This window comes from Pogona vitticeps, chromosome 5 (genome assembly GCF_051106095.1).
Source record: "Pogona vitticeps strain Pit_001003342236 chromosome 5, PviZW2.1, whole genome shotgun sequence".
NCBI classification, from domain to species: Eukaryota; Metazoa; Chordata; class Lepidosauria; order Squamata; family Agamidae; genus Pogona; species Pogona vitticeps.
In genome coordinates, this window is record NC_135787.1 from 150,224,909 (window position 1) to 150,242,948 (window position 18,040).

General features: G+C 38.8%; 1 protein-coding gene across 3 annotated transcripts in view; it reads left to right on the plus strand.

Annotated features, from left to right (window-relative positions):
- Positions 1 to 18,040, plus strand: part of PTPRQ (protein tyrosine phosphatase receptor type Q) — a 149,786-nt gene that overhangs the window by 115,855 nt on the left and 15,891 nt on the right. For 2 of the 3 annotated variants that reach the window (XM_078376942.1, XM_078376944.1), the window contains exons 54-57: positions 8,970 to 8,996; positions 9,649 to 9,730; positions 15,072 to 15,162; positions 16,907 to 16,983. In XM_078376942.1, coding sequence (XP_078233068.1) covers positions 8,970 to 8,996; positions 9,649 to 9,730; positions 15,072 to 15,162; positions 16,907 to 16,983 — 277 coding nt within the window. The remainder of the gene's footprint in view (positions 1 to 8,969; positions 8,997 to 9,648; positions 9,731 to 15,071; positions 15,163 to 16,906; positions 16,984 to 18,040) is intronic. The other variant, XM_078376943.1, reaches the window with a different exon arrangement.

Below are 18,040 nucleotides of genomic sequence, written 5' to 3' on the forward strand. Positions count from 1 at the left end.
CTCTGCTAACTTACATCTAAAAGAAATGCTTTGCCCTAGATCCTTAGGTGCATCTTGAAACCTTTACTACTGGGTGATAATAAGATTTCTTTTGATATCAACAAGCAATGCAGGGTCTTTCCAGATGACAGATAATTTGATGTTATAATTAATGCTGTACTATTACTTCCCAACCCACCATCAGTAGTCTAATGTTCTATTCTCACACAGTGCTGGTGGCTATGTGGTCCTGCTGTGGGTAGATAGTCCACTTGCTGCTTTTAAAACAAAGGTGTGAATTCGGGGAGATGCATGCTCCAGTGCAGGAGAAAGAGTGCATGTGGCAATGAAAAATATAAATTTGAAAAAAGAAAGCTCACATAATGGTTGGACATGGTTACATGGAAGAAGATGAAGTATTCCAGGTGTCTGCCACTTTTTCTTTGTGAAAGGATGCAGGTGAGGTCTTTCCTTGCAAAACTGACATGTGGATACCATACAAAAAATGAGCAACAGTGCCAAAGTTACAGTGTGAAAAGGTTATCTAGAAAGGCCCTTGAAACATGGTGACCATTTTGCCAGTGGTGAAATTAGAAAACCCTGTGTAGGAACGGTCTGATTCAAGTTTGGCATATTAAATTTTAAGGTTTGCCAAACCTACAGGCAAATGGAATATAGACTCTTTCAGGAACTTAGTTTCTGTGAGGTAACTGGAAAAAAAAACCCTGGGAAAAAATACAATGCAAATTACCATGACTACTGTACTATAATTCTCATACTGTAATAATAATGGAATCAAGGGGGGGGAATTCAAATAGATATTGTGTGTTGTGAATTGTGGCAAGAATCCTATTGCTGTTCATGTAGAATTTTTATAACCTGCCACAACGAATTGTGGCTAATTATTGAAGTTCCAGGGCACTCTCCATTGCATGCCTAGCCATATGCCCAACTATGGCACTCGGATTGCTGTCACCAAATCAATTACAGTGGACCCTTGACTTACAGATGGCTTGACTTACAGACTTTTTGAGTTACAGACTTCTCTGGCCGGAAAATTTAGGTTTGACTTGCAGACTGAGATTTGACTTACAGACCAGAAAAAACCCAAAATGAAACAAAAACGGCCTGTTACGGGATTAATCAGTTTTCAATGCACTGTAGGTCAATGGAGACTTGACTTAGAGACTTTTTGACTTGAGAACCGCCTTCCAATACGGATTAAGTTCTCAAGTCAAGACCCCACTGTAGCTGCAATTGACCATTGCAAGTTACGTAAGCCTGGAACTAACACCAAGGGGATTCCAGGATTTAGATTTGCACACGGCAGGTTACAACTGTGATTGAAAATAATTTCAGAATTGTAAATACCAATGTAGGTAAAATGTGATAGATGACCTTAGTGTTAGGGTAAAAATATATGTTATGATCAACACTCTCTTGCACCTCACTGTCTTTTATAGCCTAACACACCATCTCTCAGGAAACACATATCTCTCTGTCCTGTTAGACAGCCTTGGCTCTGCTGCATTCTGATTCTTCCTCTCATCAAACCAGGCTACTGAATACACACTCACTTCCCCCACATTGAGAAGACTCAAATTCCTTTAGGCTTTCCCTTTTGCAGTATAGTCCACCAAAAAAGAAGAAAAAAAGAAAGAAAAAAAAGCAGTGTGCTGCTTATATACTGCCCCATAGCACTTAAAGCACTCTCTGGTGGTTTACAAGTTAATTATGCACTTTGCCCCCCCCCCACCAGTGAGCTGGGTACTCATTTTACTAACCTCAGAATAAACCCCAGGTCATGAGCACAGTTTTGGATGCAGTATAGCAGTTTAACCACTGCACCACAGGGCTCCTAGAACTCCACACTCACAACTTTTGTCCCATTTACTTCTTGGCTTTTGGCATAAACACCTAAGCTTTACAGCAAAATACTCTCAGACATCCTAAATGAGGCTCGTATCCTCTCCACAATTTGAATGGAATTTTTTCAGCTGCTTTTGCAGGGCACCTATTCTGTCGTCCTACGCACCTCTTTTGTCCTAAGCACCTAATTAAGTTGCAAACCTGCATCATCTAGTAAACGTTTAGACATTTCCAAAAAGGTCTCCCTTTTCATTCATGTCTAGGTCAATGAAATAGACCCTTTGATAGAAATCTGTTCCATAGTCAAACTCTCTGACTAGCTTTAATTGAAGAATTGCTGTCTATTTTGTTTAGGATCCTAAGAGCATTCACTTTTCTATTTTGCTCTTTGTGTGGCATAAACTCCCTCTTTGGCAGAATCTGTTGCCTTATGACTCCCACAGTTCTGCCTGATAAGGGTTCTCTGAGTAGCCTTTCCTTGCAATTGTTTTTAAGGTACAAATCTGAGCCAGAGGAAAAACAAGGTTTTTTCCCTCCTTGTTTCCTGATATTTCTCCTGTCTTTGTCTATTAGGCATTTTGTGATAGAGGGTGCAAGAGATTGTGTTTCCGGAAGATTCTTCCAGCAATCATGATGTGAAAACTAAAGTTTTAGCAAAGTGTGCTGCTTAGATACCACCCCATAGGACTTAAAGCACTTGCTGGGCACTTTACAATTTAATTATGCAGGCTACACAGTGCCCCCCCACCCCCAGTGAGCTGGGTACTCAATTTACCAACTTCAGAAGGTTGGAAGGCTGAGTCAAACTCGAGCCAGCTACCTGACCCCATTGAGATTCAACTCAGGTCATGAGCAGAGTCTTGACTGAAGTACCACAGTTTTAACCTGGATGCCCAGGTTTCAGCAGTAGTCAGGTATGCATTTGCACAATTAAAACTAGTGTGCCAGCTGCACCCATTCCTGGAGAGGTTTGATGTGGCCATAGTGGCACATGCCTTAGTTACATGCCAGCTGGATTGCTGTAAGGTGCTCTATACAGGGCTGCCTCTGGAAAGTATCTGGAAATTTCAGTGAGTCCAAAACATAGCACCCAGATTGCTAACTAGGGATGGTCAGAGGGATCACATAACTCCCCTTGTTATAGCAGTTCCACTGGCTGCTTATCCATTTCTGGGCACAATTCAAAAGTGCTGGTTCTAACCTATAAAGCCCTAAACAGCTTGGATCCAAGCTATCTCCAGGACTGCATTTCCCTTTATGAGTCTACTCAGGTATTAAGATCATCTGGAGAGGCGTTTCTCTCAGGTCCACCAACTTCACAGGTATATTTGTTGGAGACATGGGCCAGGGCCTTTTCTGTCGCTTCCCCTAAACCTTGGAACTCCCTCCCACATGAGGCCAGGCTGTCCCCATCTTTGCTGTCCTTCTGCAACCAGATGAAGACCTTTTCTCTTGGGACAAGCTTCCCCCCAGTGAGTGGGGTTTTTGAATGGATCATTGTGCCTTACTGTTTTGAATATGTTTTGGTATTGCTTTTCTTTACTGTCTTTACTGCTTGATCCTTTTTAGTATTTGTATACTGACTGTTTTAACTTTAAATATTGTCTTTTAATTATGTAAACTTCCTTGGGTCCTTTTAAAGGAAAAAAAGCAGGGTAAAAGCATTTTAAATAGATAAATGAAATATATGTTAGGGGGAGGGATGGGGAATTGAGTACAGGACTTCCATTTTAATGGCAGCAATGAATTCCTGGCTGTCATAGGAGTCCTGAAAATGTGTACTTTGGGACTTCTTGCGGTCAAATTTATAAATGTATTTTTCATTCTAATTTCAGTAATGGTCATTTCACATTTCATTGTTTTGAAACTCTATGAGTATTTGCTAGCAATGGTAATTAATTCCATCAGTGGTATATTTCTTGGATGTGCTCTCAGTAGGAAACAGTATTTTCTGTTTTCGGGATTGGATTCTTAACATTTAACTGCTTCTTTTAACAAAACACGTAACATTTCATAGAACAGGGCAAGCCTGCATTGGTTCCTTGCCAGTAGTGGTGTTACAAACATTATGCAATTGGTACCTGTGGTAGCTGCACATCATACCATGTTCGTTAACAGATGAAGCACCAGAATGTCTGACAATTAATTTCCAATCAAAATATTATGGTTTGAGCTCCAAGAAGTGCTTTTTTGAGCAATGGATTCCACCATGATGTTGGAAGTAATAATTATGATACCAATGTCTGTAAGAATCTCAAGGAACCATATGCTGTCTCACTAGTATGGAAGACTAAAGGTCATATGCATCAGATCAGTTCAAGTACCATTCTCTGTTAATATTGTATCATGTACAATACTATATTTTACCAAAAGTCACTTTAAAAAAAAAAGAAAAACTCTTCTCAATGTGGCGAAGAGGTAGCATAAAAAGTGCTGTAAGTGTTCACAGAGCAAACTAAAATATGTTTTCTTTAATGTGGATGTCTTAAACCATAATGAAATAGTCTAAAACCTAGTATTGAGTTTTAGCCTGGCGGCTGAGGGGAAAAATATTATAAGGGCTTTTCACAAGGAATTATTGTTCTGCAGTGTCCCTGAATGGTTAAGCCTATGAAGATTTCAATTAACTTGTTGAAAATTATTTCCTTGGCTTTTCCTACCAAGTTCTTGTGGTGCTTATGAGTTAAGCCTTTAGTCTACATATTCATTTCTGGGGGTTTCTATTGAACAAATCCCAGTAGATTTCAATGCACTGACCCAGAGAGTGAGCTAATTCTATGTGACAACATGATCCCTGATCACTTTTGCCAGCATAAACAAATGGGTTCTTTTAAAACCAAGACAAATGACTTAAAGGGAGGGGTTGGGGTAGTCATGTGAAGTAGAAATTTCTACCAGGCTTAAGGCTCCACCAATGACTAAAGATAAGATAAACAGTAAAAGGTACATTAAATGCACGTGTTGTATTTATATAAAAGATACTTCTATTTGCCTGCACCACTGGTTATACCAAGACATATAGAAACTGAATCCCAGTATCATCTGAAATAGGTAGATAGGTAGGTAGACAGAGGACCACAATGCTTGCTACTTCTGTTGTTTGTTTGTTTGTTTGTTTGTTTGCTTGCTTGCTTGCTTGCTTGCGTGCGTGCATGTATGTATGTATGTGTGTGTGTGTGTGTGTGTGTGTGTGCGTGTGTGTGTGTGTGTGTGTATGTATGTATTAGAGCTGGGGATGTTCATATTTGTAAATGGGTATGAATATCCCTGTCCCAGCTGGACCTAATGAGGGTCTAGCCCCTTGGACCAGCCTGTCCACTCATGAGTCCCGGAGCTATGAGGGTCCTGCTCTTTCCACCAATGATGGAAGGAGCTCTGCTGTCTCCCTTCTCAGATTCAACCTCCCACCCTGCCAAGCAGGGTGACAGCGGAGCTCTTGGTGCTATTGGCAGGAAGAGCAGGACCTTCTCAGTACCAAGATGCATGAGTGGATGGGCTGGTCTCAGGGACCAGACCCTCATTAGGTCCAGCTGGGACAGGGATATTTGTATTTGTTTACAAATATGAATATCCCCATCTCTAGTAGGCATGCATTTATTTTTTACATTTCTATATCACCCATCAGGCTACCAAGGCCACTCTGGGTGGTTGACAACATAGTAAAACAGCACACATTCCAAAGGTGGGGAGCAACCACAAAGAAGGCCCATTTTCTGGTCTTTCTGGGCCTCTTTTTGGGTCAATGTTCTCAGCCACCCTGCCTGGGAAGATCAAGTTGTTCAGGCAGATCTCACTGGAATAAAATGTTCTGCCAGATACAGAGGTGCCAAACCATTTAGGGCTTTGTATGTCAACATCATCACCATGAAGCTGGCACAGAAACAAACAGGCAGCCAATGCAAGGCAGTCAGAATAGGGGAAATATGATGGCATTTATTTACTCCGCCCAGTAATCCGGCCACCATATTCTGGACCTGCTGAAATTTCCATAGCAGCCTCGTGGGCAGCCCCATGTAGAGAGCATTACAGTAGTCTGATCTTGAGATTACCATTGCATGGACCAGCACGGTGAAGGACCTGGTGTCAAGGTGAGGATGCAGCTGGACAATCTGTCTCAGGTGGACAAAGCAGAATGTACCACAGACACTGCATGGGACTCCATTGATAGTGCTGGGTACAAAAGTACACCCAGATTTCAAACCTCATCCTTAGAGGGAGGCCCCTAAACCACAGACATTAGGGGCACCAACCTGCAAGACTTCCATCTTGTCCTTGTTCAGCTTCAGTCTATTGTCCCTCATCCGTCCCAGCACAGTGTCCAGGCAGCGTTCAAGGGAATTATATTGCAATGGCTATGCTAGTCATGGAAGAAAATGATACTGTAACTGTGGCTATGATGAGTTAACATTTCTTTTGCAGAATGCACTTGAATTCCTTAGATAATGTATCTAGTCTCTAGTAGGATATGGCTCTACTACACTCCTATATAATAAAGCCAATCACTATAATATTCTTATATACATTAGGAATTAGCTAATGCACTCAAACCATTACAATGACAAACTTCCATACTCAGACAACTGGATTTGGGATTTTCCTCCCCTCCTCCATTGTAGCCCTCCATGGTCTTAATTTTAATCTCAGACCAGTGAAATTACATTCTTTGGCTCTCTGTGCTGATTACCTATTGGAGAGTGGAAGGAGAAGCAAAGGGTGAATGTTCTTAGTCCACAAACAGGGGACCAATACTATCTACTCTGGCCATCCATTACAAATGTGTACATGGCAGTGGCTCAGCAAGGTTGCTGTAACTTTAGTCTCTTGCATGAGATAGCCCTTTCATGAATGGCATCTGGCTTTAGACCCAGAAGTTGTGAAGTTCAATTCCCACCTGTTCCTTTCAGGAGGAAAGTTAGCATGTGTAGCCTTGGGCAAGCTGCACCGTCCCAGAGTTCCCCCAGAAAAAGGGAATGGTAAACTACTTCTAAGGACTCTCTAGCTAGCAAACCCTGGAAGGTGTTGCCATATGCTGGACTTGATTTGATGGCACACATTTATTATTTGTTTAATTCTTCTGGCCGCAATCTTAATAACAGTTCGTAGGATTGATTCTTAACACAGTGGCACATATTTCCAGACGGGATCAGGCTGCCCATAAGGCAGGGTGTTATACAATTAAAATATGCTTCGATCTGCACCATATTTGATATGACACAGTACTGTTATTCTAGCAACTTAAAAGTAATTTAAGCTGCAGCCTTTGCACACTTAACTTGGAGTAACCAATACTGAACACAGTGGGCCTCACATTGAAGTGAAATTGAATTGGATTGTACTGAACGTTTTCTTGAAATATTCACATTTGCTAATCCATAATAATATAAGCAAAATTTTAAGCAACTGGAAATCTCCAAATGTTCTGGTTAGGTCGCTATGTTAACACAAATAATATTTTGTCAAAGCAGCTTCTGGAGTTTCATGTAGGACCAAAATCTTCAAAATGATGTTGTTTCCATTTAATTTATGAAGTGCTATAAAGCATAGATCAAGTGCAGTGCTGCATTAAACAGTTGTGTTATTTTCATTCAGTACAGATAATTTTCTCTTAAGATTTCAATCTTCAAAACCATAATTGTACAGCTTCTGCATTTATTAACAGAAGAATCATATCCATGCTTTATCGCCACAACAATTAAAATGAGTTTATAAAGGCTGCTTAGTATATGATTCCATTTTCTCTCTGTTTAAACTGTGCTTTCTAAATTGAACAGGGTTCTTGAGATTTCCCTGGTTAGATATGTATAACACATGGGAGATATTACAGGAACTTGATATGGCCATAAGCCTGAGCTAGGGGATTACGACTACACTGGCATTGTTAATATATATATCTTTCCATCTTCACCTTTTAAAACAAGCCCTGGACTTTTATTCAGCAACAGTTCTCCTAACTTTTTTTCTTCTGGTCCAATGTTCCTCCTTTACATTTTAATGGCATATATACAGAGTTCTACTGTATTATTTTTATGCAAACATCCCAAGCATTACCCTCTTTCAGTATCAATCCATTCCGGAGAATTGGAACTTCAGCTACTAAAGTGTGCAGCTGTAGTAATCAAAATTCCTTAATATTTTCTACTCAAATCAGAATATAAAGCTGGGAACTTCTCCATCCAATTGCATTGCACCCAGCACATTTCTAAATGAAATGCCTAAATATGAATGGGGTGGAGGGTAGGATTCTGATTTAGCTTTTCCATCATTATGTCTGAGTGTAAATGTGTGGGGGTATCTTATCGATGCTAGATGAAACTTACTGGAATAATATACAACTCCTTATGTTTCATGTTTTGGAAAGCCTGTTTTTCAATACAAGGCAAAAACAAGTGAATATTAAAATAAATATATTACAATTTCATATGGCAGGATAGACTTTATTACTCCAACCTTGTTCCTCATGTCGTAGGTGCTGCATGCACCCTCCACACTTGTGGAGAGCAGAAGGCAAGTTATATTCAGGAAATCATCTGACCTCTGATTAGCTGTCCCAGGAAGAGCTAGGCTGCAACTGAACACAAATCCCTGCCCCCAGTCAACACTTTTGGTGCCACTGCTGGCCACTAGTGTTTTTAAACTAATTTACAGAAGCAAAGCCTAAGGTTCCATCAAGTGTATTAACAGTTAACAGATCACATGAAATTAATTTCTGCTTTTGAAAGAGACAAGAACAATATGCAGCATCAAACTACAATAATTGACCTTGGTGTGTGGACTTTATGTTGTCCTTGTCACTACAAGAGTTTGAAAAAAGATGTGAGCAGAGGAATAGCGTAAACTTTCTTTTAAAATTATGCTATGAAATGCCTCTTTTATCATTTAAGCTCTAGTGGTTAATGATTCTTGCAAATCAAATACTGCTTCATAATTGCAGCATCTTCTCTATGCCAGTAAAATGTTTCCACATATTTCTACTACAGGCATAACTGCAAAACTAGATTTTAAAAGCAAACCAATATGTTTTCGACTCCTTTGTTTTATCTCTTTTTCCTCTAACTGTTAACCAAAATGCAAAGTATTGTCTGACTCACAACTTAACTCACTTAACATAATCTCTATTACAGGTTACTTAGTTATAGAAAATCCATCAAGTAAGTTGACTGCTAATTTTTACATTGTGGCTATACATTGCTAGTTCTGTAATGTGTGGCTCCTTTTTGTATATTTATTAGAAAAAGGTCCTAACTTTGTATAAATCATAAAAGCATGTCTAATTGCATGGTAACTGGAGAAATGCTTTCTCTCTCTCTGGGGTGAAGCTTGCATGTCTGTGTTTTAGCTTGGCAAGTAATACAGGGATATTTAACTCCTTGGGGTTTAAAAACCATGTCATTATGGGAATGAAGTCACTGCTATATTTTATATATCTAAAGCTCTGCATTGTACAGTATAAAATGGTTTCTGTGTGACAAAAGAAGCATTATGTGCTTGAACTGAACTGAAAGGTGACTTTGCAAACATATATACGTAAATATCAAAAGACTGAACTGTGGAGTAATGATCTTTGTAAAACATGGTATGTACACAACAGTCATGCTGTATCATCAAAATCAGAGGAGGTGTAAAGTGGGAAGAGGTTACTATTTCAGAACAATTCCATATGTATATAATTCTCTTTTGTAAACTGTTCATGCAACTATATTCATTATATCTCAGTAACATTGTAACATTGTTTTGGCTAGACATTTCTTCTTTTAAAGCCATTTTTCTTTCTACAAATAACTCATTTTCCTTTATTTCTAGGCCGATAGGCAAAAAATGTTTTCTACAACACGTTGAAGAGCTTTGTGCAAACAACAACCTAAAATTTCAGGAAGAATTTTCGGTATGTTACAAGCAGTTGTCACAACATTACAAGACCTCCACTCGTTTCATGTGTCACATTTCATGTCCATTTTAAGCAGGAAGACCATTAAAGACACCGACCTTTATCATAAATACCCAGTTACTATCCTGATTGTTTAGAAATTTGTGTTACATTCATTTGGCGATTACAGTATTCTAATGGAAGTACTGTATTATCAGAATTATTCAAATAGCCATCTTTTGCATGTTTCCTAAAGAATGACACCAGTATGGGTTATCTGTTAGACTTGCATGATAAACATTTAAAAATGTTGCTAGTGCATGTGTAACTTAATTGTAAGTTTATAATCATCATTGGGAAAACATGGAATATTTGGAAGATAGACACAGAACTTTGACATGGAATAAGAAGCAGATAGGTGAAACCTGTCTCTCGTTAGCAGCCAAAATATGAGTAGACTGAACTTTTTCTACAAAGGATGATAATTCTTATTTGATTTATGGGGAGGGAGGGATTGCTCTTCCTTCCCCATGCTACATCACTTAGGTAGTAATTGCTACTTTGTTTAAATTGTAATTCACTTTATGTGGTTTTTAGGGAGAGTTTAGTGGCAGAGGCTGTTAAAATCATAATTTTCTATAGCATGGCTACTGACAATTCTTGGAAGATCCATTACTCTTTGTTCACAGCATTAAGTTTCAGCAAGCACATAACAATGTGGTCTTCTGTAAAGCAAGTTATTGTAGCTGAGTTTCAGGACAATAAGGCCAAAGTCAAAGTATTAAAAAATTTGAAAAATGAATTCTGATACTGTTGACTATTGAATCAGATGTTTACAACATATTATACTAGCACTTATATCACATTGTGAATATATTAGCCAAACATTACTGTGTGCAGGCCTAAATCGAAATATGCTGCCACTTGTACTTATGAAGTCCTCCCATTTATTTTTAATAATTGCTCAGGAAGTAAATAGGTTGTGAATAGAGATGGGGACAAATAAAAAATATGATTCATTTTGATCTGTTATTCGTTAAGGTTAATGGATCAACAAATACGAATATACGAATATTCTTCGATGAATCAATGAATCGCTCTGTCGCTTCAACTGCTATTTAAATGGCTATAACACTGGCCCCCAACCACCTAGAGACACCAAATTTGCAGGGAAGCTTCCTCAGACACTTCTCTACAACTCCAGAAAGTTTGGTGAATATTGGACCCCTGAATTATATAGTCACAAAGAGAACTCCCCCCAGGAAAGCTCCCCCCCAGGTACTTAGAGACTCCAGAATGACAACAGAGCTTCCTATCTCTTTCCCCAACATGCCTGCCAACTTTGGTGAAGATTGGATATCAGACATCCAAGTTATTCACCCACAAATTGGGTCCCCCCAGGAGAGTTTACCACATGGCACAGAAGCTCATTCTGTCTACCGGCTGCCAATCAAAAGCCGATAGGCAGCCACCCCCCCTCCCCCCCCACACACAGCCAGCCACCCCAACAGCCTACACCACACCCCTTCCTTTCCCTACCTTAGCCCCCACCCCACTCCCACTGACACCCAACTTACCTTAATAGCTGCTGCTGAGGTCTCCATCAGGTCTTCACAGCCACTGCATGTAAAAAAGGAGATTGGCTGCCCTTTGCAAAGATGGCGGCTGTGACTTCATTTAGGGTAGGGAAGCTGCAGCTGCCTTCTTTGCAATGGGCAGCCTGGATTCCCTTAGGGCAGCCAATCTCCATTTTTACATGCGTGGCTATGAGGCCAGAAAATTAAGCAGCGATTAAGGTACGAGGGTGTTGGTGGAGTTGGGTAGAGGTGGTAGGTAGGCTGTGGTATTGGGTAGCTGTGTGGGATGGTGGCTGCCTTTCTGCCACTGATCACCAGATCAGTGGCTAGTAGGCAGAATGGTGTGTTTGTGTTTTTAATACGAAGGACGAATAAAAATGGGCAAATATTCATCCCTTTGTATTTGTGGGGGTCTCTGGAACCCACAAATACGGATTGATGAATATTTAATGAATCACCTATATTCATTGGAAAAAGCGATCCGTTTTGATATTCGTCCCCATCTCTAGTTGTGAATTGTTATGGTTGCAATCTTGACTGATCACTGTAAAGAGAATGTTTTTAACCTTGTTTCATTTCATATATTACCAGGAGTACAGTGGTGCCTCACACAATGAGTGCACTGTAGAGCGATGAATTCGCTCTACGAGGCCGGTTTTGCGATCGCAAATGCGATCGCACACCGATGCCTGCATAGGGCGAAAATCGCAGAGCGAAAGTCGGTAAGCAGTTCACTTACCGACCTTCGCTTTGCGACCCGCCGATCAGCTGTTTGGCAGCTACAAAATGGCCGCCGGAAGCCCCAAAATGGCCGCCGGATTAACCTCGCTGTGCGAGGCACCACTGTATTTGGATGGTAGAGCACTGTTATGTCTCTGCCTTACTCTACAGATATTTTACATGCAGCACTCATGTGAATGAAGTGTTATGTGGGATCACATTTCACATGATTTCCTCACCACTTTGCATGGCAGGCAGGGGAGAGCAGAGAAATTTAATATTATATAATATTATAAAGACCATAGCTAATGGCTTTATTGGCTGCTGGGAATCTTTCTTTCTTTCTTTCTTTCTTTCTTTCTTTCTTTCTTTCTTTCTTTCTTTCTTTCTTTCTTTCTTTCTTTCTTTCTTTCTTTCTTTCTTTCTTTCTTTCTGCTTGTTTTGCTAGAGGGTGGTTGTTATTGAAGGGGTTTGGTTGTTTTGTTTGTTTGGATTTTTACTCCTTGGGCACCTGTAGTTCTACAGATTAGATCATTTTAAAAATGTATAATGGCAAGATATTATACATCAGTGGTTCTTAACCTTTGTTACTCGGATGTTTTTGAATTGCAACTCCCAGAAACCCCAGCCAGCACAGTTGGTGGTGAAGGCTTCTGGGAGTTGCAGTCCAAAACTCCTGAGTAACCCAAGGTTAAGAACCAGTGTTATACATTTACTGCTGCTAGAGTAAATTGAAGGCAAATGGCAAATAGCCTTTGTAGTCACATCAAATTTAATTCAGCTCAATTTAACAAACACATAATGAATGCCCAGTCTCGTGTTGAACGATGTGGAGGGCTTGACCTCCCAAACACCTTTCATGTATAAAGCCCTGTGAGATAAATGGGAATTAGGCTAGAACACTGCACAGCATTGCTCTTCTTTAACTCCATTTCAGGAGGGTGTTCACAAGGGTCGGCAAGCAAGATAATCACAATGGGCAGTATCAGATCTACTACTGTTGCAAGCCTTTCTTCCAGAGTGTGCATGACATTTAATGATAGCTATGTCACACCAAAAGTCTGTTTAAGCCTTCGGTTCTTCATTGTTTTTGCAACTCACTTCTTTTATATGGGTATCAAGTTTTTAAAATGTCAAAGATAGATCCCTTTTTTTGTTATCCCAGAAGTGTTGTGTTCATCATTATATGAGATGATTTGGTATCCCCACAACATCTGTCATTCTCCAATTACTTTATTATTTTAGATGTATAGATTTACCATGAATTGCACAATGTCTGGACCTGTGAATGATGAAGAAAAATCAATTGGCAGTTACGCTGTTTGGTTATAATATTTCAGTTTAGATGGAAAGGAGCAATAGAGTTGGTGTTATCTGCATACTGGTGATACCAAACCCCATAACTCTGGACAACATGTCCCAGCAGTTTCATATAGATGGGCAAAGGATTTTCTACCTCAAGAAATAAAGTGATATAGCTTGAAAGTATCTTCACAATGTATGTTTCTTCCATATACTAACATGTAGCTTCCCATGTGTATGCATTTACAGCATGTATTGATAAAATTTAAAAAGTCAATTGGCATATCATAGATTTATGTTATTCAGCAAAAGAAATGGCTTTCCTATTATAATAGCACCTTGCAAATTTTCAGAATTCTCCCCTGCATCTAGCATTAGCCCATATTCAAAATACTGATTTTAGACGTGCATTGACCTCTCCTAATATAAGGTGAATAGTGTGCAGTGGAAACAAATGAAGTTGTTAGTATTAATTGGAGTTGCAAAGCTTTGCTCATCAGACTTTAGACCTTATTAATAATTAGATTGTAAACCTGTTCTTTTGCTTTATCTCTTCTATTTCTTGAGAAGTTTTTGAAGTTTGCCACTGGATGCATTGTACTTCGTACGTGACCTGACTATGCCACTTCCATTCCTTTGTATTTAAATTATGTTTCATACTTGGAACACAAAAGTGATTTGCTCATCCCTTTCCTTATCCCTATTCGTTATGGTCAACATATATCTTCTTGTCCTTCCTCTACCAAGGCAGAGGTCAGTGAAGAATAACAGATTGGCAGTCGTCTCTGCTTGATTAAATACTTGCTTGTTGTCCTACTGTAGCAACTGCTCTCCTGGTTTAAAGCTTTAGAGAGACTGCCTTACAGATAGGCCAGAATAAGGGACCAAGGAGGCCACATAAAGCGGCTCATGAAAAGGCCTTCTCCTGCTTGATTCGCTGCCTTAAAAGCTACTCAAAAGCACAGAAAGCAGTAGTGTGACTTTATAGAGATTTTAAGGTGAAAGTTCATATATGCTTAGGCAGTTCAGCCTGGTAGTCTGTTCTGTAGCTTAGCATTTGACCCTGCTGATGTAACAAGGTTTGACACAGAGGTGAAAGGCTTCTGCAGTTTTACCAGCTGCGTTTGGAGATGTAGCACGCTCCAGCCCCACCCAAAATCTTTCTCTGTTCTGGATAGCATGGTTGAGTTCAGTTGTTCCATTTGATAGCACTCACCATCATACCTTTTCTTTCGCAAAGGCAAATAAATGTCAAAATGTATCAAAATATGAAAAACACATCTTACAGTAAATTTCAATTTTATTGTACAAAATACAGTTTTCGATAGTGTATCATATTAGGTCAGTTAATATCCTTACTGGTTCCTTTATGTTCACTTATCTAAACTTTATACAATTATACCTGTGTATTAATCAGTAAAGACAACAACTGTTCTACTTCAGATACTTCACAGAAATGGAAATAAATGACGGGTCTTGTATTTTGTTCCTTTCATGCAGTACCTAAACACAGATACAGGTTAAAGTATATGAACTGATTTGGGGCATAGAATTATAAGGACTTTGAAATTTATGAGGCTTGTAATTAGAAAGCATTATTGGCAAATACTGTTTTGGCCATGCCTCTCTCAGTGGATGAAGTGGGTAAACTAGTAAAACTGGACTTCCTGTGTACAAGTTCACTTCTGATTAAATTATATAGTTACCCATTTACAAGAAAACATCTTAAAAGACATCCTAATGTATGTGTTATTTTGTAGGAACTCCCCAAATTTCTTCCAGATCTTGCTTCAACAGATGCTGATCTTCCCTGGAACAGGTCCAAAAACCGGTTTCCAAACATCAAGCCATGTACGTCCATGTTACTAATTATTATTTTTCCCATCAACAGAAAAGTGTGCATGAAATGTGAGATACATGTGAAATTTATCATAGACGTTTACTTTTTTCCACTGTGGTGTTTAAAGAAAGGGTCCCAGTGCAAAGAAAAAGTCTGAGCATACCTTGTTATAATTCATATTATAACATCTCTGCATAATTTTTGTTGTTTTATCAAAACCTATTCATGATTAGATTTTAGGTTGCTCATATAAGTATTAAGCAGGAGGTGCAGTGAATTATATAGCTTCAAATAATTTCTCAAATTCGTAACATCATTGATATCTTTATTCTTCTTGGAATTATTTCCCTGCTTAAAAATAAATTTCTGATATCTAAGAATATAGTCCTCCTGTTTGTATATGTATTTGGAATATAGCAAATCTTTCATTAAAATACTTGTCAATGTGCTGTGTAAAAGTCCCACTAAAGATCAGAGTGAATATATGGTAACTTTTAACTTCAGGAAAGATTTTTATCACAGGAGACAGGAGTCTGTGTCTCTGTAGTCAACACTGCTTCATTTTTCAGTTAATAAGATGAGAAATGCCATTATTATTTTAAGCATTAGCTGTGATGTGAGATGAGGGGCAAGGCATTCCTCGGTTAATGTAGCCACACTATGCTATTAACTTTTCAGAACAGCTGTTCATGTTATCTCCTATGGATTTGGAGCATGTTCTGTACTCCAAAAACTGGTATTTGTGGTCCGTTTGTGATCTAATATTGCCTGATTTAGTAGCAGAATCTCAATATGTCTAATTTTAGGTGGAATGTACCTGTTAAATTCAGACCTATATTCACTAGTGAGAGTTATGGGGGATCACGTTAGGAATCGTTATTATTAAATAAAGGCTGCACAAATGTTGATTCCCATCCTACTTATATCATCGTTTTATTGCTTATCACAGTTTGAAGTCAGAACATAAGTATTATCTGTCAATGGGTAGGTTGATATAAGGTATTAAGCCTCCAAATGAAATGATAATAAACAAATATGGGTTGTTTACTCTAAGCTTTTTTGTCTTTTTATTAGCACATTAGAAGCTTTATATGAACCAGCAGGTCATATTACAAGATTAGTGATTTATAGATATGGCTTATAATACAATCAGTTTACCATATGTTGAAACTCCCAGTTTAATTGCATAAATATATAATAAAAGATTTGCTATTTGCAATTATTATTAATTATGCAGTTAATAATATAGCAGTTAATATATTGCTATATTATCACTAGATCTAATATCCTTTTGTGAAAATAAATGTAGCTGGCATCCAATGGAATAGTTCTGCTGATGGAACAGCTTCCACCTATGGAACCAAAAAGGCAATACTCCAATCTCTTCTTCATTCCTCCATGCAATTTTTAAAGCAGAGAAACCCTCCAGGAACAGTGTTCAGAAAGTAGGAGGGCTCTCTTTTTATCCATATCTGTCTAGCCTTTTTCAGTTATTCCTTGAGTGTGCATAGGGAAAGTGCACTCTTGCCCATACAAGGCAACAGTCTAAAATATAAAGTTTCTGCTCAGGTAGCATGCTTACCCTTCTATCGTCCTTATTGTACATACTTAAAGTGAATAATGCACTTGTCTGTATGACAGTCTATCATCTTCCTGCTCGTCTAATCTGTCTTATCTCTTTATCTCTCTATCTAGTCTGCCTAGTAGTTTGTAAAAATAATCATTTGCTGCATCATTTTAATTTTTACTGCACAGATAACAACAACAGAGTGAAGCTAATGCCTGATGCTAGTATCCCTGGATCAGATTACATCAATGCCAGCTATGTGTCGGTAAATTTCAAATAATTTGTCAATTTTACTATATTCTTCCTTATTTTTAATTTGTTAGAAAAATAATTGAGAAAAATATATAGTTTATGTGGAAAATTGTCTTTTTTGGTAAATTTTCTGCATCTGATGATTTATTGCTGCTCTTTTAATGGGCTATCATAAAATTATTACCATGCAATGATATAATAAGTATTATTAAGATATTCTAACTTTATGTGGTGTTTGCTGCTATAAACTTTCGTAAACACTGTGCAACCCTTAAACCACCTAATAGTCTTCAGAAGATATCTGCCTTTGATCCCCCTGCCTTAGTCTCTCCTCCACCAACCCCTAGCAAGATTCTCTTGCCCCCCAGGGCCATTGCAAAACTAGTGGGAATCCCAAGGTGGTTTATTCTTAAACACAAAAGGCATAAGAAGGGTGCCCATGCAAAGCCTAAGGAAAAGTCTTTCGCAGTACAGATCCTGGCACCTGTACTTAATATGACATTTATTATTCCTTGTCTGTAGCTTGCTTATTTTAATGCTGTTTTTATCTTTATATTTTGTAAGCGTCCCAGAGTAGATGCCCGAATCTAGATGGGCAGGGTAAAAATGGAACAAGCAAACAAACAAACAGTCTGATCTGTCATTTTCAACACCAGTTAGACAAGTGGCTTCTCCTTATGCATCTACAATGCCAGTCCTGTTTTGATTTTGACTGCCAAAAGGACTTTTGCTTCACTCACTCCTCCAGTTTTGATCCCAGTGCCTGTCTTTTTAGTACCAACGCTGTACTTCCTTTATGGCTCAGTCATTGACGCTCTCCTTGGAACACCATGATTTGGCTGATGGCATCCAGTGCCTTGGGTCCACAGTGAAGGGAGAGATCCTGGAATGGACTCTATCCAGGGAATCTTTTAGACAAATGCCAGATCCATTCCTTCAAACTGTCTTGGCTTCAGAATCGCCAACTTCAGCATTGAGATCAATACTCATCTGAGTCTGAGCGGTGTGAGAATAGATACGAGCATCACAAACACTACCATATAGATGGTACAGCCTTTAGTCCCACTCTA